This window comes from Struthio camelus, unplaced genomic scaffold (genome assembly GCF_040807025.1).
Source record: "Struthio camelus isolate bStrCam1 unplaced genomic scaffold, bStrCam1.hap1 HAP1_SCAFFOLD_48, whole genome shotgun sequence".
Taxonomy (NCBI): Eukaryota; Metazoa; Chordata; class Aves; order Struthioniformes; family Struthionidae; genus Struthio; species Struthio camelus.
In genome coordinates this window covers 504,637-529,563 of record NW_027182705.1, presented here as the reverse complement: position 1 = coordinate 529,563, position 24,927 = coordinate 504,637, and the positions used below count along the sequence as shown (strand labels likewise).

General features: G+C 55.6%; 1 protein-coding gene across 1 annotated transcript in view; it reads right to left on the bottom strand.

The window, feature by feature from the left end:
- The window catches only part of LOC138065198 (uncharacterized), a 37,146-nt gene that overhangs the window by 5,491 nt on the left and 6,728 nt on the right, over nucleotides 1–24,927 (bottom strand). Inside the window, exons 3-4 of the mRNA XM_068929411.1 lie at nucleotides 10,196–11,521; nucleotides 5,094–5,243 (exon numbers count right to left, since the gene is read on the bottom strand). Coding sequence (XP_068785512.1) covers nucleotides 5,094–5,243; nucleotides 10,196–11,521 — 1,476 coding nt within the window. The remainder of the gene's footprint in view (nucleotides 1–5,093; nucleotides 5,244–10,195; nucleotides 11,522–24,927) is intronic.

The following is a 24,927-nucleotide window of genomic DNA, read 5'->3' as shown; positions in this document are numbered from 1 at the left end:
CCTCAGCTGAACTCCTCACAGTTTTCTAATGCTTTCTTTTATTGGGGGCGGGGGCACGGCCCAAATCTGAATGCAGTCTTCTAGCTAGGGTCGAATGAGAGCTGAGTGGAGGGGGACCATCACTCGCCTGGATCTCCTGGCTGCGCTACTGTGTTCAGGCAGCCCAGGATGCTGTTGCCTTTCATCGCTGCCAATACTGGAAGATTCTGATGCATTGAGTGACTCCTGGCAGGACAGAAGTCTCCCATCCTTCTCCCATCGAGAGGGCCCTATGGGGGTCCCGGGTGCTAAGAGCTCTAGCTCATGCAGAGGACATGTCCAAAAGGTCTTTTCAGAGGCAGGTGAAAGAAAGGCTGATTGAAAGGGAAGGAGCTTTCCTTCTAGTAAAAGCTAGTTAGTCCCAATAAAACTAGAAAACTCAGATCCTAATTTTGGCATGGAGTGAAAAAGGAAACGTTCTTCTGGTTTGTCAAGGAACTAGGACTCCCAAACCTTCACTCTCGGAGATCGCTATGTCTGTGAGAAACTTCAGCAAACCCTTTTGATCCCACCTCAGCCTGCAGGCAGCACCAGCAGCACCTTTATTGCCTCATGAGGGTTTTTCTGACCTGCTCCTTGGGACCTGTGAGCACAGAGCTACCGCTGCCCAGTGCCCTGTCCTGGCAGGTTTCTGTAGGGCAGAAGTGAGTGTGCAGAGGGTGGGATGGGGTCTGTGAGCACCATCAAGGAAAAGACATTGGGAGAGAGAGCAAGAGCTCTCAGCAGAGACAGCTCCGGGCATCAGAGACGGGTAGGGAATAAGAGGGAACTGCAAACAGAGTCGTCATGGGAGGATGGATTTGAGTACATCTTAATCAGTCCCTGCAAGGCAGACAGCTTGCTCCGAGCCAGCCCGCCATGTCTCCTCTCCCACCCAGCAGAGCCTCTGCCCTCACAGCTGTGGAGTCCAGGGCATGAGCCACCTGCTCTGCAGGCAGACCTGCAGCAGAGGAGAGGGGCATCTCTCCTGCCACGGGCCCGTTTTGTGCTGCCCGACAAAGGGGCTGAGAGTGCTTGTCCTGCAATGTCACTGTCTTTGGGGTAGCATGCCCAGCTGGGGAGGTGAAGGCTTTCCCGAGTACCCATCTACCCCTCTCTCCTTGCCTCCCGTGGCAGCAGGATTGTGGTGTTACTCCTTGTTTCCCCTCCTCTCCGTGCTGCCCTTGTTCTTCTCTCGGGCTCCCTGGGGGTGGTGGGTTTTCAGCTGCAGCTCAGACACCTGCCCGGAGAGTTGTGCCACGGAGGTCTCTGCTTGGGAGTGAGGTGTCCGCAGCCCCCTTCTGACCGGTGCAGCTCCAGGACATGCAGTGGGTGGGGAGGGGAGTGGAGCTGACTGTCCCAGAAGGAGAGCCCATCTGCAGTCCTAACAGTCCTTGCACCATTTCCCTGTGGTGTCCTGGCAGGCTTGGGGCTGCCCTCCAGAAGGGCACCGCTGCCTCCTACCACCATCTCCGTGCTGTGTGAGGGAGGGGTGAAGAGTCTTCAGAGATGCTGGGCGTATGGAGATGGTGTTGGGAAGCTGTATGTGGGCAGCTGAAAAGAGCCCTGTGTGTGCTTGGCTAGAAGGGAGAGCGTGGAGACATCGCTCTGGTGCCCTGAGGAAGGGAGAGAAGGTTGGAGATGTGCACTTGGGACCTGGGCTCGTCTGCTCTCAGCAGGGGCTGGATACTTTCTCCGGCAACAGATGAGAGTGACCATCCTGCAGCTCAAAGGGCTGTGAGCACAGGACAGCTGAGAACAAGACTAGTAGACAGTCAAGCTGTCCTCCCTCTGCATGAGGGGACAGGGAATTGGTCTTTCTCAGGAGTCCCAGCAGAAACGCTGAGAATTTCTGCCTTTTGAGGAAGACTGCCCAGGGGGCACAGGGGCATCTCACAGACAATAAACATTAGGAAGAAATCCCTAAAGCTCTGTTCCTCAACCCTCATTCTTCAGAAGTGGTGGTGAAGATGCTGAAATATTCCTTCCACCTGCCCAGTGGCTTTCACCTGACAGACCTTGTGACTGTCAGAGCTAGTCAGCCCCACTCCCATGTCCCCACTGCCCTACAGCAGGATGGACAGACTGCCCTGGAGCCCATGGGCAGAGGCCCGTGCTCCTCACAGCACACTCCGCCAGTGTGCAGTAGACCTCAGGCAAGGGTGATGCGCCCAGATGCTCTCCGTAAAGAGAGAAGCAGTACAAGGGCTTGGATGATGAATTGGAACATTTGGGGTTTTTTTGAAAAGTCTCTCCTAATTTCTTCATGTCTCTTCCTCTTTGGACAGTCCCCCAAAACACGGAGAGAGCATGATGTCCAACAGCAGCTCCCTCTCTGAATTTCTCCTCCTGGCATTCGCAGACACCTGGCAGCTGCAGCTCTTGCACTTCGCACTCTTCCTGGGCATCTACCTGGCTGCCCTGCTGGGCAACGGCCTCATCATCACCACCATAGCCTGCCACCACCTTCTCCACACCCCCATGGACTTCTTCCTCTTTAATCTCTCCCTCCTCGACGTAGGCTCCATCTCCACCACTGTCCCCACATCCATGGCCAATTCCCTCACAAACACCACGACCATCTCCTACTCGGGATGCACTGCCCAGGTCTTCCTGATTGCTTTCTTGTTTGGAGGAGAGTTTTCTCTTCTCACTGTCATGGCCTATGACCGCTACGTTGCCATCTGCAGACCCCTGCACTACGGGACCCTCCTGAGCAGCAGAGCTTGTGTCCAAATGGCAGCAGCTGCCTGGGGCAGCAGCTTTCTCAATGCTCTCCTGCACACTGCCAGCACCTTTTCCATACCTCTCTGCCAAGGCAATGCTGTGGGGCACTTCTTCTGTGAGATCCCCCACATCCTCAAGCTCTCCTGCTCACACTCCTACCTCCAGGAAGTTGGGGTTGTTGTGATTACAACCTGTTTAATCTTGGGGTGTTTCGTTTTCATTGTGCTGTCCTACGTGCAGATCTTCAGAGCTGTGCTGAGGATCCCCTCAGAGCAGGGCCGACACAAAGCCTTCTCCATGTGCCTCCCTCACCTGGCCGTGGTCTCCCTCTTTGTCAGCACTGGCATGTTTGCCTACCTGAAGCCTCCCTCCCTCTCCTCCCCATCCCTGGATCTGGTGGTGGCTGTTCTGTATGCGGTGGTGCCTCCAGCAGTGAACCCCCTCATCTACAGCCTGAGGAACAAGGAGCTCAAGGATGCCCTGAGGAAAGTGATTCAATGGGTACAATGTGGGCACCAATAACCATCCCATGTGCACCCACTCATCATTCACAGGGCGTTTGGCATCAGGGCTCTCTGTTGTTCTTTTCTTCTTTTCTTACTTTTCTGATACATTCTCATTAAAAGAAAAAAAATTTGATTTGTGCCACTTCTCAGGAATCTCATTTGAATCTGAGCCAGAGACCGTGGTGAAGCAGGAAGCCAGGTGTCTCCCTTCCTCCGCAGAGATGGGGGAACCTCAGAGCCCGCTAGTCTGAGCTCCCTCAGGTGCCCCCAGTGCAATGAGGGGAGTTTCCCTTTGCAGGGTCTCTTTTGGCACTGACACCAAGGGTGCTCAGGGGCACACAGCCAGGCTCGGACAAGTACAGACAGGGTGAGACCATGGGTCCCGCGTCCCTTAGGAGAGCTCAGCTCTTGGAAAAGGAGAAGGAGCATCAGGTTCCTGGGCCACCAGCTCGGGGCAGGCGGCTCTGTCGCTGGGGCAGCAGGAGCTGCGGAGGGGCTGCAGGCTGTCGTGCTGTGCTGGGCAGCGGGGTGGGCATGGAGGGGCTGCAGCCGAACCATACAGCGCTCTGCCCACCACCCAGGAGACCCATAGACACTTTCTGCAGAGGTTTCTTAAGAGACATGGCAGGGTCTCAGATTTGCAAATGTTTCCATTTTTGCTAATTTCCAGGAGTTTTTACACTCTTGCCTTCCCTCCTGGATGGAGGAGGGAAGGCAGGAGGGAGAGAAGCAGCGGTAGAGAGAGGGCGGGAGGGAGGGAAGGCAGGAGGGAGGGGAGGCAGGAGGAGGGAGGCAGCGGCGGAGGGCGGGTGGGAGGGGAGGCTGCCCATGATGACCTCAGAGGGCAGTTTGGGGGGGGTTTCCCAGGAGGGGGTTGCCATGCAGCAGGGCTAAAGACATCAGCCAGGTGACCTTGCTGGCCTTGGAAGACATCCACCCGCCTCTGCCCCTGACCATCCGGCCACAGCCTGTGCTGCTGCTGCTGCTGCTTGCGATGCGGCCGTGCCAGGGACAGACCTTTCCATTGGTTGTTGATAAGGCTCAAGCAGTTCTGGGCGGCACAGCCTGCGGAGGTCTTGCTAGTGGTGGCTCCTCCTTCCGCAGAGCTAGCTCTGCTCAGACTTGCTGAGGGCGCAGTCCATGCCCATGCCCAGGTGGCTTAGGAAGGTATTGAGCAGTGTCAGAGCCAGGAGGGCCCCCCGAGGAACGCTGCTTGTGAGCTACTGCTCGTTGGAGTTTGAGGCATGAAGCAGCAGCCTTGGAGCTTGGCACGCTGGCCAGTGTGCACACAGCTGGTGGTGCCTCTGCCCAGTGCAGGTCTTGCCAGCTCGTCAGCCCCTTGGCTCTTGGCTCCCAGCTGCTCAGGCCAGCATCTTCTCAGGCGCTCTGTGTCCAGCTGGTGCTTGGGCTCTTCCTTGTCACTTGGGTCCTCCTCAGGGCAGTGGGGTCTCCAGGGAGGGCAGGGCTGCCGTGACTGCCTCGGTCCCCATGCTGCCTTTGCCCTGTCCCCCACGCCACACAGTCACAGAATCACAGTGTGGTTGAGGTGGGAAGGGACCTCTGGAGATCCTCTAGTGCAACCCCCCTGCTCAAGAAGGGTCACCTAGCGCATGTTGCCCAGAATCATGTCCTGGCAGCCTCTGAATAGCTCTAAGGGTGGAGAGTCCACAACCTCTGTGGGCTATTTGTTCCAGTGCTCAGTCTCCATCACAATAAAGCCGTTTTTCCTCCTGTTGAGACAGAGCTTCCTGTGTTTCAGTTTGTGCCCGTTGCCTCTCATCTTCTCACTGGGCACCACGGAGAAGTCGGGCCTCATCCTCTTGACATCCTCCCTTCAGATACTTCTACACGTTGACAAGCTCCCCTCAGTCTTCTCTTCTCCAGGCTGAAGAGTTCTAGCTGCCTCAGCCTTTTGTCGTAGGAGAGCTGTGCCAGTCCCTTCATGATCTTTGTAGCCCTCTGGTGGACTCGCTCCAGGAGCTCCCTGTCTCTCTGGTAGTGGGGAGCCCAGAAGTGGACACAGTGCTCCAGATGTGGCCTCGCCAGGGCTGAGGAGAGGGGCAGAATCACCTCCCTCCACCTGCTGGCCACACGCTTCCTAATGCAGCCCAGGATCCCCTGGGCCCTCCTGGCCACAAGGCCGCATTGCTGCCTCATGGTCCACCCGTTGTCCCCCAGCACTCCCAGGTCCTTCTCCACAGAGCTGCTTTCCAGCAGCTGCAGACTGAGTCAGGGGTTTTGGGTTGCCTCCAGCCTCACAGGCCCAGCACACCTGGGCCCTGCTGCTCACCTTCACTCCTTGCGCTGCCACCACAAGGATCGCAGGGCAGGCTGTGTGGCCCAGCGTTGCCCCTTGTGACTCAGCTCCATCTTGTCCCCACTCCCAGCCTAGTGCTGCTGGCCCTGGTGGCTGCCCATGTCTACGTGGAGAGAGGCCTTACAAGAGAAGCCCCACACATGGCCAAGCCTGGCCCCCCCCAGTAGTGGGCCCTTGGGTGGGGGTCCAGGTGCCTGGGTCTTCTGAGGGAGATTGTGTGATGAAGTACAGGAAGCCTGGAGGCCCTGGTGCCCGGGGACACAGAGGTCAGTGGGTGATGCAGGGCGGAGTGGGGGGTCCCTCTGCCTGGCTTCCCTGCCCTCTGGGGTGTTACAGGAGTGCCTGGATGCTGGAGTTCCCTGCAGGGTGATGAGGCCTAGGGGTTGGAGGGTGTGTTGGGGGGCAGTGGGGCAGCTGCTTGCTTGCTAGGTTGTGTGAGGTCACGGGGCTGCGCGGACTCCAGGGCTCCTGACGCTGCGTCCCAGCAGCTGGATTAGGGAAGCCTTTGTGGCCCTTAGTGGATGACACCGTTGTCCCCTTCTAGCCCTTGCTGCTTGCTGTGTCTCAGGCTCTGAGGAGGGAGCAGGGGGAGGCTCGCAGCACAGATGGGCAGGGCCACTCTAAGGTGCTTGTTGCCTCAGGCCCAGGGCCTGTGCCTGCCCAAAGGCAGTAGGAACCTTCTGGTCATCTCAGCCAAGAGCGGTTTTTCCTGCCCTGGCTGCCTCGACAGTCTTGTTTGCAGGAGCTACCAGGAGCACGTAGCTCACGTCATAGCACATCCCCACCGAGCAACCTCAGACCTGCGTGTGGCGATCCCACACCAGAAATGACACTCATCTGCCAGGATGTAAACCCTGCATCTCCATGTCTGGTGTGTCTGTGGAATTAGCAACAACACTAGCAGGACGAAGCAGAAAGACAGAGGTGTTTGGGGGGACAAGAGGGTTTCCAGATCAGTGTTCTGGAATGCGGCTGTAAGGTTGCAGCTACTCTAAAGATGGTCAACGATATAGCCTTCAGAAAGGAGGGCATCCTTTGGAGAAAGCGCAGCAACATGACCAGGGACAGTGTGGGCACTCCAGGGCTGAGACCAGGTCACAAGGCCAGGCCAGGTTACTCAGGGTTTTATCCAGGCTGTTGCCTTTCATTGCTGCCAGGGCACACTGCTGGCTCACGTTCAGTTGGTGTGCATGGAGACGCCAGGTCCTTTGCAGCAGAGCTGCTCCCCAGCCAGCCAGTCCCCAGCCTGCACCGTCTGCAGGGGGTCCTTCCTGCCCAGCTGCAGGACTTTGCCTTTGTCCTGGTGCAACTTCTCTCACTCGGGAGTCACTTTGCAAAGGTCTAGTGCGTTTCTGCCCAAGGAAGGGGAATTATGGAGGATCATTCCCAGGCAGGGGAGGCCAGTGCGGATTGTCCCCTTCCAACAAGGGAGAGCAAAGGAGATGAGATACGGAGCTGCTCCCTGGGCATCTCCCAGGATGCTGCACAGCAGGACTGTCTTGTGATCCCCCGTGGACAAATGCTCAGTCTCTTTCCAGAGGAGCATCTTGGCAGGTACTGCAGATGATGTGCAGTTTCCAGTGGCTCCTGAAAGTCTCTCCCCAGCTCTGCTGCAGAGTGTCTGGGTTGGTTAAAGAAGTAGCAGGGTCACTGTATGATGTGGCCAACAGCTCCAGATGGGCAGTGTCCAGGGTGAGTAGCAGGTATTTTTGTGGCCTTGAACTCCTCTCTTCCATCATCCATCAGATGGAGGCGTGTGCTGCTGGTTTTCCAGCTCTCAGGAGCAAGAAGGCTGAGTATGGAAATGAAGGAATTTGAGGAAATGAAGGTTTTGGGGGCCAAAGTGTAGATGTCTGAAAGAGGAGAAAAGCTTCAGCATGTCGATGTTTTATGTCCCTTGCAAATAAATCCACTCCCGTCAGCTCAGCCACATTGAAGATCCTGGCTCGGATGATGGAGGAAGATGAGATCTGTCAGTACTTAACACCGGACTGACCATCCCAGATGTTCACAACCTGCCATAGGCTGGCGGGATCCAGGAGCAGTGACTGTACATGGAGATGTTGTGAAAAGAATTTGTCTGAGGTTAACACATCACTTCTCTGGAACCGGGAGACAGGGGCAGTGTCAGGGTGCAGTACTCTCCGACCAGGTTCCTTTAGCTATTGCACGCGTAGGGAGAGGGCAATGTTTAAGATCAAAGTCTGAGGGACTTGGATGTTGCATGGGATTTTTGGTTTAGCAGAATGATTCAGCAATATACTGGAATCACAACTCCAGTGTCTACACTTGACAAACTCTAGCAATTGCAATACACAGTTCAGTCACGATACCAATGTGATTGCCATTACCGGTCTCAAATGTGCTCACCGTCATGATGCTGGGCATCCCCAGTCGCCAGGAAGGAATCACGTGGGTTGATGCCAGCTCAAGCCCGTTGCTCTCTCCAGAATTCCTTAGTTAGCTGTTGAGGTTTTATGCTCTGTGTTGGGCTGAGCCACATACACACTTCCCCCATGCTGGTCTGGCTAATCTCGGGGAGACCTTCCCATTGCTTTGAACAACTGGAGAAACATTCACACCAGGCCCAACTAACGGGTATGGCTGCTTATCTAACACAAAGGTCACCCTCTGGCCCCCTTTGTGTTGACATAAAGTCAGTCCTCTGTGCAACAGCAAGGATTAACGAGCCCATCCTACACTGTTGCTGAGCTTCCTGGGGCACCTGGCCCTCTGAGCCTTCTCCCATTGTAGGGGTTGTTGGTCAGTCACACACCCCTTCCCACTGAAAGCAACCCTTTTCCTGCACCCCCACACACTCCCCTACCACTTCTGCCTCCCCTCCCTGCACTCATGCAGCCTTCCCAAAACCACCTCCCTCCTGCCTGCCACAGCCACTCAGGCAGCAAGCTGCCGTGGGCTTGGCAGCTCCTCCGTGTGGGAGAGACACCCAGCAGTGCCCACTCCTCAAACACCTCCTGTATCCCACCAGCACCATCCCCTTTCTCTGCCTTCCAAATCCAGGCCCCCCAAATCAACCACAGCCCCTCCAGCACCAACAGGCAGCCTCCAACAGGAGGTGGCCCAGCTGGGACTTCAGCCAGCCCCTCCAGGCCCTTGTCCGGCTCTGTGCCTCCTCCTTAGCAGAGGAGGAAGGCCAGGGATAAAAGGCTGGCACCTGCCCTGGCTGGTGGCAAAGGCCAGAGAGGCATGCCTGCCTCTGCCTTGGCCAGCACCTGGGCCTTTGAGAGCCTGTGATCCATGCACCCTGGGGACATCATCAGCATAGTCCCTGTTCCTGTCATCTGGGGAGTGAGAAGAGATTCAGGGGAAGGCGTTCTGGAAGGTTGTAAAAGGGCAGGGACGTGCGTCGAGATCTTGGTGTGATGTACGTGCCATTAATGCAGCCTGCTGGAATGTAGGCGGGATGGCCTTTGCCTAAAGGCAGAGGTGGGATTCAGTTGTTTGGGCAGAGGTAGGGAACCTGAGGTGCCCTGGGGCACTTGCCCAGCAACCAGTCCAAAAGCATAAGGCTTTCCTGTAGGTCCCATGCGCTATCTGCTAGAAACATGTGATTCTGCTAAAAATCCCACGCATCTGACAGGGCCCTGCCAGCCCATTTTTATTAAATCAAGTGTCTGCACTGAATTCCATCAACTCTTTACAGCGTAGGGATCTGCTTGCTCCTCAGCTTCATGATGAGTGGGGCTGCAGCAGCATTAGGCATCTGGTGTCATTCCCGAGGGCCAAGGAAATTGCCTACCTGAGCCCCAGACATGGCTCTCTCAGATACTCCATCCGAGCCAGCAGACACTGGCACGTGCCTTGGACCTCCTCTGCCTCTTCAGCTGTTACCAGGTGTTGGTGTGCGACCAACTGACTGCCACCCTCCATCTCTCTTGGTTACAGTGGGAGCGTAGGCAAGGAGCTCGCATGCAGACACCTCTGTTGTGCCCACTTCAGCTTGGGCAAGGGGCATCCCACCTCCGGTGTTTTGGGGGAGTTGGTGGGAGAGAGCTGAATCCCACCCCACCCCAGGGGCTTCTAAAGTGCCCTGCAATGCCCAGATTGACTCATGTGAAGCCAAACCTGAACCACAGAATCACAGAATCACAGAATCGTTTAGGTTGGAAGGGACCTCTGGAGATCATCTCGTCCAACCTCCCTGCTCAAGCAGGGTCACCTAGAGCATATTGCCCAGGATCACATCCAGATGGCTTTTGAATATCTCCAGCGAAGGAGACTCCACCACCTCTCTGGGCAACCCGTTCCAATGCTCTGTCACCCTCACAGTCAAGAAGTTTTTTCTCAGGTTCAGATGGAACTTCCTGTGGTTCAGTTTCTGCCCATTGCCTCTTGTCCTGTTGCTGGGCACCACGGAGAAGAGGCTGGCCTCATCCTCTTGACACTCCCCCTTCAGATACTTGTACACGTTGATGAGATCCCCTCTCAATCTTCTCTTCTCCAGGCTGAACAGGCCCAGATCTCTCAGACTTTCTTCCTAGGAGAGGTACTCCAGCCCTCTAATCATCTTGGTAGCCCTCCGCTGGACTCTCTCCAGGAGTGCCATGTCTCTCTTGTACCGGGGAGCCCAGAACTGGACACAGTCCTCCAGGTGAGGCCTCCCCAGGGCTGAGGAGAGGGGCAGGATCACCTCCCTCCACCTGCTGGCAACACTCTGCCTAATGCACCCTAGGATCCCATGGGCCTTCTTGGCCACAAGGGCACACTGCTGGCTCATGTTTAATTTGTTGTCCACCAGCACTCCCAGGTCATTCTCGGCAGAGCTACTTTCCAACAGGTCAACCCCCAGCCTGTACTGGTGCATGGGATTATTCCTGCCTAGGTGCAGGACCTTGCACTTGCCTTTGTTGAACTTCAGGAGGTTCCTCTCCGCCCAGCTCTCCAGCCTGTCCAGGTCCCTCTGAATGGCAGCACAGTCTTCTGGTGTGTTAGCCTCTCCCCCCAGTTTAGTATCATCAGCAAACTTGCTGAGGGTGCACTCTGTCCCTTCCTCCAGGTCATTGATGAATATATTGAACAAGACTGGGCCCAGGACTGACCCCTGGGGGACACCACTAGCCACAGGCCTCCAACTTGACGCTGCACCATTCACCACAACCCTCGGAGCTCGGCCATCCAGCCAGTTCTCAAGCCACCTCACCGTCCACTCATCTAGCCCACACTTCCTGAGCTTACCTAGGAGGATGTGATGGGAGACAGTGTCAAAAGCCTTGCTGAAGTCCAGGGAGACAACATCCACTGCTCTGCCCTCATCTACCCAGCCAGTCATTCTGTCATAGAAGGCTATCAGATTGGTCAAGCATGATTTCCCTTTGGTGAATCCATGCTGACTACTCCTGATCACCTTCTTGTCCTCCAGATGCTTAGTGATGACCTTCAGGAGGAGCTGTTCCATCACCTTTCCAGGCATGGAGGTGAGGCTGACAGGCCTGTAGTTTCCTGGCTCCTCGTTCTTGCCCTTTTTGAAGACTGGCGTGACATTGGCTTTCTTCCAGTCCTCAGGCACCTCTCCTGATCTCCAGGACCTTTCAAAGATGATGGAGAGTGGCCTAGCGATAACATCCGCCAGCTCCCGCAGCACTCGTGGATGCATCCCATCGGGGCCCATGGATTTGTGGATGTCAAGGTTGGACAAAAGATCTCTAACCTGATCCTCCTCCACCAAGGGAGAGTCTTCCTTTCTCCAGCCTTCCTCTCTTGCCTCCAAGGTCTGGAATTCCTGAGGACTGGCCTTAGCAGTGAAGACGGAAGCAAAGGCAGCATTCAATAACTCTGCCTTCTCTGTATCCTTTGTCACCAGGGCACCCGCCCCATTCAGCAGCGGGCCCACGTTTTCCCTAGTCTTCCTTTTGCTGTTGATGTATTTGAAGAAGGCCTTCTTGTTGTCCTTGACATCCCTTGCCAGATTTAATTCCAACTGGGCCTTAGCCTTCCTTGTCGCATCCCTGCACACTCTGACAACGTCCCTGTATTCCTTCCAAGTGGCCTGTCCCCTTTGCCACATTCTGTACACTTTCTTCTTCTGCTGGAGTTTTGCCAGCAGTTCCTTGCTCATCCATGCAGGTCTCCTGCCCGCTTTGCTGGACTTCTTCCTCAGAGGGATGCACTGATCCTGAGCCTGGAGGAAGTGACGCTTGAATATTAACCAGCTCTCTTGGACCCCTCTTCCTTCTAGGGCCCTACCCCAGGAGATTCCCCTAAGTAGGTCCCTGAAGAGGCCAAAGTCAGCTCTCCTGAAGTCCAGCGTTGCAATCCTACTCATTGCCCTGCTCCCTCCTCGCAGGATCCTGAACTCCACCATCTCATGGTCACTGCAGCCAAGGCTGCCCCCAACCTTCACCTCTCCAACTAGACCTTCTTTGTTTGTTAGTACAAGGTCTAGCATTGCACCTCTCCTTGTTGACGTCTCCACCACCTGGGTCAAGAAATTATCATCAATGCTTTGCAGGAACCTCTTTGACTGTTTGTGCCTAGCTGTGCTGTCTTCCCAACAGATGTCAGGGTGGTTGAAGTCTCCCATGAGAACCAGGGCCTGTGATCGTGAGGCTTCTTCCAGCTGTCTGTAGAAGGCCTCATCGATGACTTCCTCCTGATCAGGTGGCCTGTAGTAGACCCCCACAACAGTGTCACCCATGTTAGCCTGCCCTTTAATCCTTACCCATAGGCTCTCAACTTGCTCTTCATCCACCCCTAGGCAGAGCTCCAGACATTCTAGTTGCTCCCTCACATAAAGAGCAACTCCACCACCTCGCCTTCCTGGCCTGTCTTCCCTAAAAAGCACATAGCCATCCATGACAGCATTCCAGTCATGTGAACTATCCCACCATGTCTCTGTCACTGCAATGAGATCATGGCCCTGCGACCGCACACAGATCTCTAACTCTTCCTGCTTATTCCCCATGCTGCGTGCATTGGTATACAGGCATTTGAGAGAGCCAGTCAAGCATGCAGGCTTCCCAGGAGAGGTGCAAGAGGATCCTCCATAGCCATGTGCCATGCTGTCTCCCCTGGTTGTATGCACCCGCTGGAGGCATCCTGACTTGAGCGGTGTTTTACTGACTCCCCTGCCACTATACCACTCCCCTTCCCCCATCTTGCCTAGTTTAAAGCCCTCCGTACCAGGCTGGCCAATCTGTTGGCAAAGACCCGCGTGCCCCGCTTGGTAAGGTGGATCCCATCTCTCCCCATCAGCTGTTGATCTTCAAACAGGGTCCCATGATCATAGAAACCAAAGCCCTGTTGCCAACACCAGCAGCGCAGCCAGCTGTTAACTTGGAAAATTTGTCTACTCCTCCTCCTGTCCTTTCCCCTCACAGGCAAGATTGAGGAGAAAACCACCTGGGCTCCCAGACCCTTCACCACCATTCCCAGAGCTCTGAAGTCCCGTTTGATGGTTTCCAGTTTGCCTTTCGTGTCATTAGCACCCACATGGAAGATCAGCAGAGGGTAGTAGTCTGATGCATGGACAAGCCTTGGCAGTCTTTCCACGACATCTCTTATTCGAGCCCCTGGCAGGCAGCAAACCTCTCTGGACAAGAGATCAGGTTGGCAGATAGGTGCCTCTGTCCCCTGCAGCAGGGAGTCACCCACAACAATCACTCGCCGTTTCTTCCGGGGGTTCCTGCACGGCACAGCATCTGCCAGGCCAGTTGCCTCCCCTGGAGCCATGCCCAGCTCCTCCTCGGCTTGGAGGGCGCTCAACTTGTTCTTCAAGGGTAAGTCTTGAGGAGGAGCAAGAGCCTTTCTCCTTCTACGAGAGGTCACCAGCTTCCAGCCCTCTTCAACAGCGTTATGATGCACCTTTACACACGGTGCTGAGCCCTCTGGCAACTCTGCTGCAGTGGGGGCAGGGGACTCCCGGAGCTGAACAGTCTCCGAGAACACCCTGTCAATCTCCCGCTCATCCTCTCGGATGCTACGCAGCCTACTAACCTCCTCCTGTAGCTCCTTTATCTGGTGACGCAACTGGTCAACCACAGCACACCTCACACAGGAGAGCTGACTGTCAGCCCAGGCCTCGCGGAGAGGCCCCAGGCACTCCCTGCAGCCTGACACCTGCAGAGCTGCATCTGCTGTCTGAGGGTCTGTCTGGGTTGAGGCCTCAGACACAGCCAATGCAGCACCTCCTGCAGCCACTGGGGAACGTGCTCTGCGGCGTGTCATGACCATGCCCCGGGGAAGGACACACCACTGTGCAAAATAGAGAGATGCCTTCTTTGCCTTCTGGCGCCCTTCTGCGCGAACTGCTGCGCAAACTGCTGCGTCGGTTCGCTGCCTCTGTTGGCTGCGCTCAAACCATGGTAAACGAGCTCTCCTCTGGCCCTTTTTCTAGGTGTCCTGTCTAGTTAAGGGATGGGAATGGGGGTCTTCCAGGGTGGGACGTTTCCATCTCTCATAGATGACTGTCTTCTGATGAAACAAGTGGCAACGCTGAAATCAGTGTCTCTGCGTGGTTTAGAGAGGGACAAGAGGTCATTATTTTTGCCTACCTCAGTGAACATTTCCCAGGAGGAGGGAGCCCAGGGGAGAGAGAACATCAGGCCTTCAGCTGGGCCTCTGCTCCTGAGCGGGGCCAGGCTGCGGGGACCAAGGGAGCTGCTGGCAACCTGGCAGCACGGCCCAGAGACAGCTGTGGGCAGGAGCAGCTCCTCTGCCAAGAGCAGTGGGGCTCCGGGCACTGCCTGCTGCTGCTGACATTGGGTGAGAGGAGAGGGAGAAGTGAGAGTCAGTGTGGAGTGGGAGGACGGCTGAGTGCTCGTAGTGGGGGAAATCTTCACAGCCCTTGACACAGTCAGTCTCTGGCTGCCGGGCAACACTCCTGAGGTTCCTGGAGGGATCTTGTAAACCCATCCCATCCCATGACTAATAGGTGCAGTGGCCTCCGGCAGGACAGGCTCATTCTCCCGTCCAGAGGGTGCTGCCATTGGTTAGGGGTGCTCACAGCTCTAGCTCATGCACAGGACATGTCTGAAGCGTCTTTTCAGGGGAAGGTCCAAAAAAAAAAAAAAGTCTATATGACAGGGAGGGAGTTTTCCTTCTAGGAAAAAACTTGTTTGTGCTAATGAGACTAGAAAAAAATAGATGCTAACTGGGAAGGAGATAAAAGGAAAGAGTGTTTTGGTTTGGCCAGGAATTGGGATTCCCAAACCTTCCCTCTCAGAGATCAATAGGTCTGTGAGAAACCTCAGCAAACCCCTTCAACCCCACCTCAGCCTACAGACAGCCCCGGCAACACCTTGATGGCCTCAAGAGGGTTTTTCTGTCCTGCTCCTTAGCACCTTTCCCCAGTGGTTTCCTGTGGGGCAGAAGTGAGCACACACAGGGTGGGATGGGGTCGTTGAGCACTGGCAGGGAAAAGCCATTGGGAGAGAGAGAGAGAGAGCTCTCAGCAGAGAGAGCTCCAGGCATCAGAGATGGGCAGGGAATGCGAGAGAACTGCTAACAGAAACATCACAGGAGGATGGGTTTGAGTACATCTTAATCAGTCCCTGCAAGGCAGAGAGCTTGCTCCGAGCCAGCCCCCCATGTCTCCTCTCCCACCGAGCAGAGCCTCTGCCCTCACAGCCGTGGAGTCCAGGGCATGAGCCACCTGCTCTGCCGGCAGACCTGCAGCAGAGGAGAGGGGCATCTCTCCTGCCATGAGCCTGTTTTGTGCTGCCCGGCAAAGGCAAAGGTTGACTTTATCCCTATGGGAGGCTGAGGGAGCTGCTGTAGGAAGAGTCTGGCCACTCAGGCAAGGGCAGTTCTTAACGCCCTCGACTCAGCACTGCTGTGCTCACACCTGGAATAGTGTGTGCCAGGGTGGGCTGCCCAGGGCTGGAGGAATGGGGAGGAAGCGGAGAGGGTGCAGAGGAGGTGTGCAGAGATGGTGTTTCTGGCCTGAAGCCCAAGGCCTGTATGGAGAGGCTGAGGGACGTGGCCTTCTTCAGCCTGGTGAAGAGTTACAGCTAAGGAGAAAAGAGGAGTAGGCAGTGACTGCTGGAAGGGTGGTTTCAGAGATGATGGCGCCTCTTTTGGTAGAGGGAAAGAGCATGAGAAGAGGAAACGGCCACAAACTGCAGCTTGAAAGGCACAGACTGGACTTTGGGGAAAAGAAATGCACATTTCCTACCAGCAATCAGGGCCTCCAACTTTCTGCTCTCGTCAGCCCCCTGGGGAGGCTTTGTCGGTAATGGTCCTCAGTGGGACCCTTTAACACTCCAAGACACTTTGGTGTTTTCTTCTGGCTGGAGCTTCTTGAGAGCTTTGTTCAGTCTCCTCTCAGCATCTGAGCTTCATGGGCTCAGCACCAAATACCCCCAAGGGGTCATTCAAATGCAAAAAGCCCTCAGGAGCCATGGCTCTTGCCATCATTTCCTTCACTTCTTCCAGTCTTGTGGGGCTAAGTGGAAAGCTTGCAGGAGTGTATTGCAATTAGGAAGATTTCTGTGAGCACCTGAACAAGAAAGATGCCCGCTTTTTAAGCTTTCTTTATTCTTTGGTTTTCAGGATAAGGGATACCCACATTCTCCAATTCCTACTGACCCACAGTGTCTCCTAATGAGGTCTGGACATGTAGGAAAAGCAGTGTTTTTGGTAGGAGACATGCATGGGACCACATTCCTCCTCACCTCCCCAGCCCGGCCAGTTCTCCCATCAGCCGCTGGGGCCCTATGCCACTCTTGTTAACATCTAACCTTCTTCCGCTCGCCTCTGCAGCTGAGCGTTACCGCTCCTGTGCCCCAACTCCCACCTGCTTCCCTTAGAGCACTAGCTGCAAATAGACACAGGAGGATTTGTCTCAAGTGCAGGCAAAACCAAAGTAAATGGGAGACAGTTTAATAAAAGATAAAATACTCTCCTCAACTGTATGGCAAGTCCAAGCTGCTGCCAGCGATGTCCACTTTCCCAAGAAACAACCTTCCTTGAAATGTTTTCGACAGATAGGTGGGAAAGGCTGGATAGAAACACAGCAAAGGAGCTGGCTAAAGAGACAAGGAGGCTCCAGAAAGATGAGGCAAGCTTGAGACTGCCAGAAGCTCCGAGCAGCAGCTGGACAGTTGAGCGGTGGCTGAATGGATAAAGAGCAAGGAGGAAAACTGGGCAACTAGGGCAAGTGCAGACGTGCCGACAGTCCGAGGCAAAGTCAGCTTCAGAAAGGATCAGTTTAATCAGGACATGTGGAAATATGTGAAACATGAGTGGGGTTAAAACCACAGCATAACAGCCAGAGCAGTGGTAATGTGATTTAGTGGGCAGATCAACGTTTCTTCTCCTGAGTTTCATACCTTTCCTCAAAATGTCCATTGTTTCATCATGGGAAAACACTGACATTTGTATTCAAGTGAGTCAATCCTTTTGAACGATGAAAGGGTGCTCATATGTTTTGTAACGCTGAAAACCGTTCTTCACCTTTGCAGGCAGAGCTCCGGGGTCGAAGCACAAGCAGCCAGTGGCACTTGGAGAGGCACCGATGTATCTCAGGTACCTGCCTGGGGCCAGCAGCTCTCCCAGAGGACCTGCGGGAGACGGGAGCCCCTGGGAGCTGCTGAGGGAGGCCGGGCAGAGGGGACCAGGGCACCTGCAAAGGCACCCCATGTCCACCACCCTGTGACTGCTTCCCGCCCCACTTCTGAAAGTTACTTTTCTTTTCAGATAACCACATAATGCATAATCTCCCCAGAAGACTAGCATGCTAAAACAGAACATATCAGGAAAGACAGTAAGAACCTAAAACAAGTGAAGGCTGGAAAGTGTAACAAAACATTTCTTTGCTTTAAATCTTCTTCTTGATTTCTTTCTTGTTTCATTTTTAATGTCGTTTTCTAAACATTTCTGTTTTATTCAGGCCCACACCATCCAAAAACATATTTTGGTGTCTCACACAGAGCCCGGTGCTCAGAACACCACCCCCTGCCCACGGCTGTCTGTGCCGCCCCTCACTCTTTGCACAGAGCACGTCACACTCCGAGCCGTCGGGCTCTCTCGACTGAGGAGCAAAGCCAGGTGAGCAGCTTCAAGGAGATGCTCTCTTTTGGGATGACCAAATTTGCACAAATCTCAACATACCTGTGTCTCCGTGACGTTTTCAAGGAGTCCCTAGAACATCTAGCCACACTCCCTAGTCATTCCCTGCCCCGTCAATGAAGTGCAACTTCATTGCAGGGCACAACAGGGAGGAGGCTGCTCTCACCCCATGCCAGACGCCATCCGTGCAGATGTCTCTGGCTGACCCAGCTGTCTGGACTTCCCTTTCCAGTCAATGGAAGGACACAGGTGTTCTCAACTCAGCGGTTTTGAGATACATTCCCTAATGACAAGCTGAGGCCCCGTAGGAGCCAGCTCAAAGATTTCCAGCCCCACTTGGGAACACAGCTATCCCCAGGCATCTCAGGCAGCAACAGCCTCTGTAGGCGGTCCAATGAATCAAGCCAGAAAATGAAATTCTAGTCATAAGTTGGAATCTTCTCAAGACAAGACTCAGTGCAATAATGGACCAAAAAAATCCTCCTTGCCAAAGCTTCACACATTTTTTACCATTTCCAAATATTTTGTCTTTCTTATTAATTGACAGCACCATGTTCATGCACTGGAGTCCTTAGTCTGTCCAGGCGAGTGTACATATACATATAGACATTATTCACCAAAATACTTTGGCTAGCAATGCTCTGAATGGAGAAACTGTCCTTCAAGGAACTACTTTATTCAAACTGACATGTTTCACAGCTCTTCTTCTTCCTCTGCCTCGTCTCTCTTTCCAGAGCTCTTGAGGAAATGGTTTCCTGAATCACAGCACTGAGGGTGGACGAGGCCTCTGGACATCACCTAGTCCCAGCCCACCTGCTCAAGGCAGAGGGAACTAGATGAGGTTGCCCAGGAGCTCCCCCCACCTATCCCCCAGTTATACGTTGGCCACAAAGGTGCTAAGGTTGTGCTCCATCCATTCTCCAGGCCATTAATTAAACCTGTTAAACAGTAGTGCCCCACATGTTGATCACTGACGGATGCCACCAGGAGGCAGCTGCCACTTGGAACTCATACCACCCATCGCAGCATTTCAGCCTGATGGTCCATCCAAGTCCCTGCTCATCTGGGCCAGCCTCCTGCCAGGCCCTGCTGGACCTGGACTTTCCTGCAGACTAGAGTGTTCCTGTGCTTTGAGGACATTGTCCCTGAAGAGCCAAGGGGGCTCCATGGCTCCTCTGCCCTGTGGGGTCCCGACAAGCAGATCCCAAACACAAGGAAATCCTCTCTCCTGCAGTCCAGGGTGGTGATTCTGCTATTCCTCTTGCCTCTCCACCATCTCCAGGTCACTGCAGTGACAGCCAGGCTCCACATTCACAGCCCCAACCAGGCTGAGCTTCAGGTAAGAAAGAAAGGGGAGGGTGGCACCATCTGCTTAGAGACACAACTGCCGCGGTAGAGAAACCACATGGCAGAAAAGGCGGCTTTTTTCCCCTCACCACTGAGGGGATCCAGGCCCTGGACTTTTCTGTGGTTGAAGGTGGATGCAAAGGATTGCCGGTGTAATGCAGATGTGCCTGAGGCAGTGCCTCCCGGGTTGCCCTTACAGTCAAGGGGGAGACACAGGAGAGGGGGTACCGTGAGCTGTGGTGCTGTCCTGGGTCTGGGCATCCTGGCAGGCGGTGCTGTTGGCTGCCACCCCCGAGAGACCCCTGTCCCCACTAGCAGCATGGAGTCCCCTCCACAATCAACCATCAAGAGCTGCTCTGGCTTCAGAGGGGCTGCTGGGAGCACTGGGGCTGGTGCTGGCCACCCTGCACCTGCCACCAGGGTGCCCCTTAGCCTCCCTGGAGCAACCACAGAGCAGAGCCCTGTCTCGCTGGGCTGTGGGGAAATTTGTGGGATTCCAGCAGTGTGAGAGATTCCTGGAGCATCATGGCTCCCATCTGAGCCCCATCTCTGTGGTCCTGCTGCCCTGCACGTGGCCCCATGGTGCCACAGTGCAGGCACCACACAGGACATGGTGCCTTCAGGAGTGAGGAAACATCCCCCCCCAGCATGGTCCCCACAACAGCCCTCAGTGACCTGCCCACCATGGTCCTCCTTTGCAACCTCTCACTAGTTCTCGGCCCCCGCCCAGCCCTGGCCCCGTCCCAGCCAGGGTGAGCAAACAGGCATGCTCTGGGGTCTGCTGGGGTCTGGCCAGAGGGGGTCATTTCCCCTGCGTGGGGCAGTGATTCAGAGGAGGAAATGCAGGTGTTTGATCTCCGCTGAGAAGGCCTTGGTCGGGAGGGGGATTCAGCTCCCTCCCAGGCATGCCCCAAACCCACCGGAGGTGGGATTCCTCTGGCCTCAGTTTCGGGGTGCCCAAAAGAGCTGCCTGCATGCAAGGCCTTGCCTGAGCTGCCACGAGAAGCACTAGGGATGGAGGCGGGAGTCAGCGGCTCACACCCAAACCCCCGGTGACGGCTGAGGTTCCAGGCTTGGTCCAAGTCATGTGTGTGGGTGTCTGCCAGCTGTGATGGAGCAATTCTGAGACCCTCCCCACATCCTGCCTGAGCCTCAGCTGTGGGCCAGACGGGTGGTGGGGCAGGTTCCCTTGGCCACCTGAACCTACACCATATTCTTGGGCCATCGGAACCTTTCCATGGAGCCATGCATTTCCATGGAGCCTGCAGAGCAGTTCAGCTGACCCAAAGGAGGAGTTCACCATGAGGAGAGCCGGGTCGCTCTCTAGACTCCACCAGCTGTACATACTGCAGTACCTGCTACTCACCCTGGACACTGCCCATCTGGAGTGTTGGTCACATCATACAGTGACCCTGCTACTTCTTTAACCAACCCAGACACTCTGCAGCAGAGCTGGGGAGAGACTTTCAGGAGCCACTGGAAACTGCACATCATCTGCAGTACCTGCCAAGATGCTCCTCTGGAAAGAGACTGAGCATTTGCCCACGGGGGATCACAAGACAGTCCTGCTGTGCAGCATCCTGGGAGAAGCCCAGGGAGCAGCTCCGTATCTCATCTCCTTTGCTCTCCCTTGTTGGAAGGGGACAATCCGCACTGGCCTCCCCTGCCTGGGAATGATCCTCCATAATTCCCCTTCCTTGGGCAGAAACGCACTAGACCTTTGCAAAGGGACTCCCGAGTGAGAGAAGTTTCACCAGGACAAAGGCAAAGTCCTGCAGCTGGGCAGGAAGAAGCCCCTGCAGACGGTTCAGGCTGGGGACTGGCTGGCTGGGGAGCAGCTCTGCTGCAAAGGACCTGGCATCTCCATGCACACCAACTGAACGTGAGCCAGCAGTGTGCCCTGGCAGCGATGAAAGGCAGCAGCATCCTGGGCTGCCTGAACACAGTAGCGCAGCCAGGAGATCCAGGCGAGTGATGGTCCCCCTCCACTCAGCACTCATTAGACCCTAGCTAGAAGACTGCATTCAGATTTGGGCGCTCCCTGCCCCCCAATAAAAGAAAGCAAAGGGTGAGGAGTTCAGCTGAGGACCACCAAGGTGGTCAGGCTCTGAGGCCCAGGCCCTGTGGAGGAGAGGCTGAGGGAAATGTGCTTTTTTCAGCCTGAAGAAGAGACGGCTTTGGGAGGACCTAACAGCAGCCTTCCAGTAACCACAGGGAGGTCGTCAACGAGACAAAGTCAGGCTCCCACACAGTGGTGCATGGTGGGAAGGCAAGAGCCAGTGGGCCTAGGAGAGAGGAACTTTTTCAGCAGGAGGTCACTCAAGCATTGGATCAGGTGGTGCAGTGAGGTAGTGCCATCTCCATCCTTGGAGGCCTTCAAGACCAGGCTGGATAAAACCCTGAGTAAGCTGGCCTGACCTTGTGACCTGGACTCACCCCTGGAGTGCCCAGCCCCTCCCTGGTCATGTTGCTGTGCTTTCTCCAAAGTATGCCCTCATTTCTGAAGGGTATATAACATTTACCATCTTTAAGTGGGGGACAGGGCAAAGGCAGCATGGGGACCGAGGCAGTCACGGCAGCCCTGCCCTCCCTGGAGACCCCACTGCCCTGAGGAGGACCCAAGTGACAAGGAAGAGCCCAAGCACCAGCCGGACAAAGAGCGCCTGAGAAGATGCTGGCCTGAGCAGCTGGGAGCCAAGAGCCAAGGGGCTGACGAGCTGGCAAGACCTGCACTGGGCAGAGGCACCACCAGCTGTGTGCACACTGGCCAGCGTGCCAAGCTCCAAGGCTGCTGCTTCATGCCTCAAACTCCAACGAGCAGTAGCTCACAAGCAGCGTTCCTCGGGGGGCCCTCCTGGCTCTGACACTGCTCAATACCTTCCTAAGCCACCTGGGCATGGGCATGGACTGCGCCCTCAGCAAGTCTGAGCAGAGCTAGCTCTGCGGAAGGAGGAGCCACCACTAGCAAGACCTCCGCAGGCTGTGCCGCCCAGAACTGCTTGAGCCTTATCAACAACCAATGGAAAGGTCTGTCCCTGGCACGGCCGCATCGCAAGCAGCAGCAGCAGCAGCACAGGCTGTGGCCGGATGGTCAGGGGCAGAGTGGGGTGGATGTCTTCCAAGGCCAGCAAGGTCACCTGGCTGATGTCTTTAGCCCTGCTGCATGGCAACCCCCTCCTGGGAAACCCCCCCAAACTGCCCTCTGAGGTCATCATGGGCAGCCTCCCCTCCCACCCACCCTCCGCCGCTGCCTCCCTCCTCCTGCCTCCCCTCCCTCCTGCCTTCCCTCCCTCCCGCCCTCTCTCCACCGCTGCTAACCTCCCTCCTGCCTTCCCTCCTCCTTCCAGGAGGGCAGGCAAGAGTGTAAAAACTCCTGGAAATTAGCAAAAGCGGAAACATTTGCAAATCTGAGACCCTGCCATGTCTCTTAAGAAAGCTCTGCAGAAAGTGTCTATGGGTCTCCTGGGTGCTGGGCAGGGCGCTGTGGTGGTTCGGCTGCAGCCCCTGGATGCCCACCCCGCTGCCCAGCACAGCACGACAGCCCTGGCCCTGCAGCCCCTCCGCAGCTCCTGCTGCCCCAGCGACAGAGCCGCCTGCCCCGAGCTGGGGCCCCAGGAACCTGATGCTCCTTCTCCTTTTCCAAGAGCCTAAGGGACGCGGGACCCACAGTCTCACCCTGTCTGTACTTGTCCGAGCCTGGCTGTGTGCCCCTGAGCACCCTTGGTGTCAGTGCCAAAAGAGACCCTGCAAAGGGAAACTCCCCTCATTGCACTGGGGGCATCCGAGGGAGCTCAGACTAGCGGGCTCTGAGGTTCCCCCATCTCTGCAGAGGAAGAGAGACACCTGGCTTCCTGCTTCACCATGGTCTCTGGCTCAGATTCCTGAGAAGTGGCACAAACCAAACATTTTTTCTTTTAGTGGGAATGTATCAGAAAAGGAAGACAAACAAGAAAAGAACAACACAGAGCCCTGATGTTAAATGCCCTGTGAATGATGAGTGGGTGCACATGGGATGGTTATTGGTGCCCACATTGTACCCACTGAATCACTTTCCTCAGGGCATCCTTGAGCTCCTTGTTCCTCAGGCTGTAGATGAGGGGGTTCACTGCTGGAGGCACCACCGCGTACAGAACAGCCACCACCAGATCCAGGGAGGGGGAGGAGAGGGAGGGAGGTTTCAGGTAGGCACACATGCCAGTGCTGACAAAGAGGGAGACCACGGCCAGGTGAGGGAGGCACATGGAGAAGGCTTTGTGTCGGCCCTGCTCTGAGGGGATCCTCAGCACAGCTCTGAAGATCTGCACGTAGGACAGCACAATGAACATGAAACACCCCAAGATTAAACAGGTTGTAATCACAACCACCCCAACTTCCCGGAGGTAGGAGTGTGAGCAGGAGAGCTTGAGGATGTGGGGGATCTCACAGAAGAAGTGCCCCACAGCATTGCCTTGGCAGAGAGGTATGGAAAAGGTGTTGGCAGTGTGCAGGAGAGCATTGAGAAAGCTGCTGCCCCAGGCAGCTGCTGCCATTTGGACACAAGCTCTGCTGCTCAGGAGGGTCCCGTAGTGCAGGGGTCTGCAGATGGCAACGTAGCGGTCATAAGCCATGACAGTGAGAAGGGAATACTCAGCCAAAATGAAAATGGCAAAACTTAAGACCTGGGCAGTGCATCCTGAGTAGGAGATGGTCGTGGTGTTTGTGAGGGAATTGGCCATGGATGTGGGGACAGTGGTGGAGATGGAGGCCACGTCGAGGAGGGAGAGATTAAAGAGGAAGAAGTCCATGGGGGTGTGGAGGCGGTGGTGGCAGGCTATGGTGGTGATGATGAGGCCGTTGGCCAGCAGGGCAGCCAAGTAGATGCCCAGGAAGAGTGCGAAGTGCAAGAGCTGCAGCTGCCGCGTGTCCGCGAATGCCAGGAGGAGGAACTCGTTGAGGGAGCTGCTGTTGGACATGTTGTTCCCTGCAGGCCCGTGGGACTGTGCAAGGAGGAAAAGACAGGGACAAGTCAGGAGAGACTCCTCTGTTCACAGCTCTTTCCCTTTCTCACACACCCCCCAACACACACACACACACACACACACACACACACACACACACACACACACACACACACACACACACACACACACACACACACACACACACACACACACACACACACACACACACACACAGACTGCTTTTCTCCTCGGCAGGACCTTCACTCAGCTCCCTGTCTGCAGCTCCAGCTTGGGCTGGCTGCGTGAGCCATGAGGAGCCGGGACGTGTGCCTGCAGGCTGCAGAGAGGTCGGTGCTGCTGGAGTGTAGGAAGTCTGTTGAACATCTTCACATGCAGTTTGGAGGCATTTGGAGCACAAAAGCAACAGCTTCCGTGCTGGGGGGACTGTTTGCTTCTTTGTCTGCTCTGCAGGGCTGGACTAGGCAGCCTTTCCGTGGCTCCCAGGGTGAAGACTAGTGAGCCCTGAGAGGCACCAGCTCTCCCTGTGCCCTAGGACACAGCCAGCACACTGGTCTCCACATCTCCACTATGCTTTTGCAGCTGCCCACACACAGCCACCCCCAGCAGCACTTCCATCTCCTTAGCACCCCTCTGTGGCTTCTGTGTGGGACATTCAGCAAGCACAAGAGCTGGGCCCTTCTGGAGGGCAGCACACAACTCAGCAGCACACCCCCCGGGAGGGTGAAGGGTCTTAAAGGTGGCATCTCCTGAGTCAGCTCATTCCCCCTTCCTCTGCTGGGTGGGAGAGGAAAGCTGCAGGGGGCTTGCTGGGGGGAAAGCGTCTGCATGCTGGGGCTGGCCGAGAACAGTGATGGCAAGGTGAAGTGGGTGCTGTCTGCAGGCTGAGGGCTTGTGTGGGCAATTGCTGTGGGTCCTTGCAAACCTAGTCACCCCTCAGCGTGGTGGTGACCAGGCTTAGTTTCTTGCCTCAACCTGACTGCTGCATTTCCACTCCCACCATGCAGAGGCGAGCCCTCTTGAA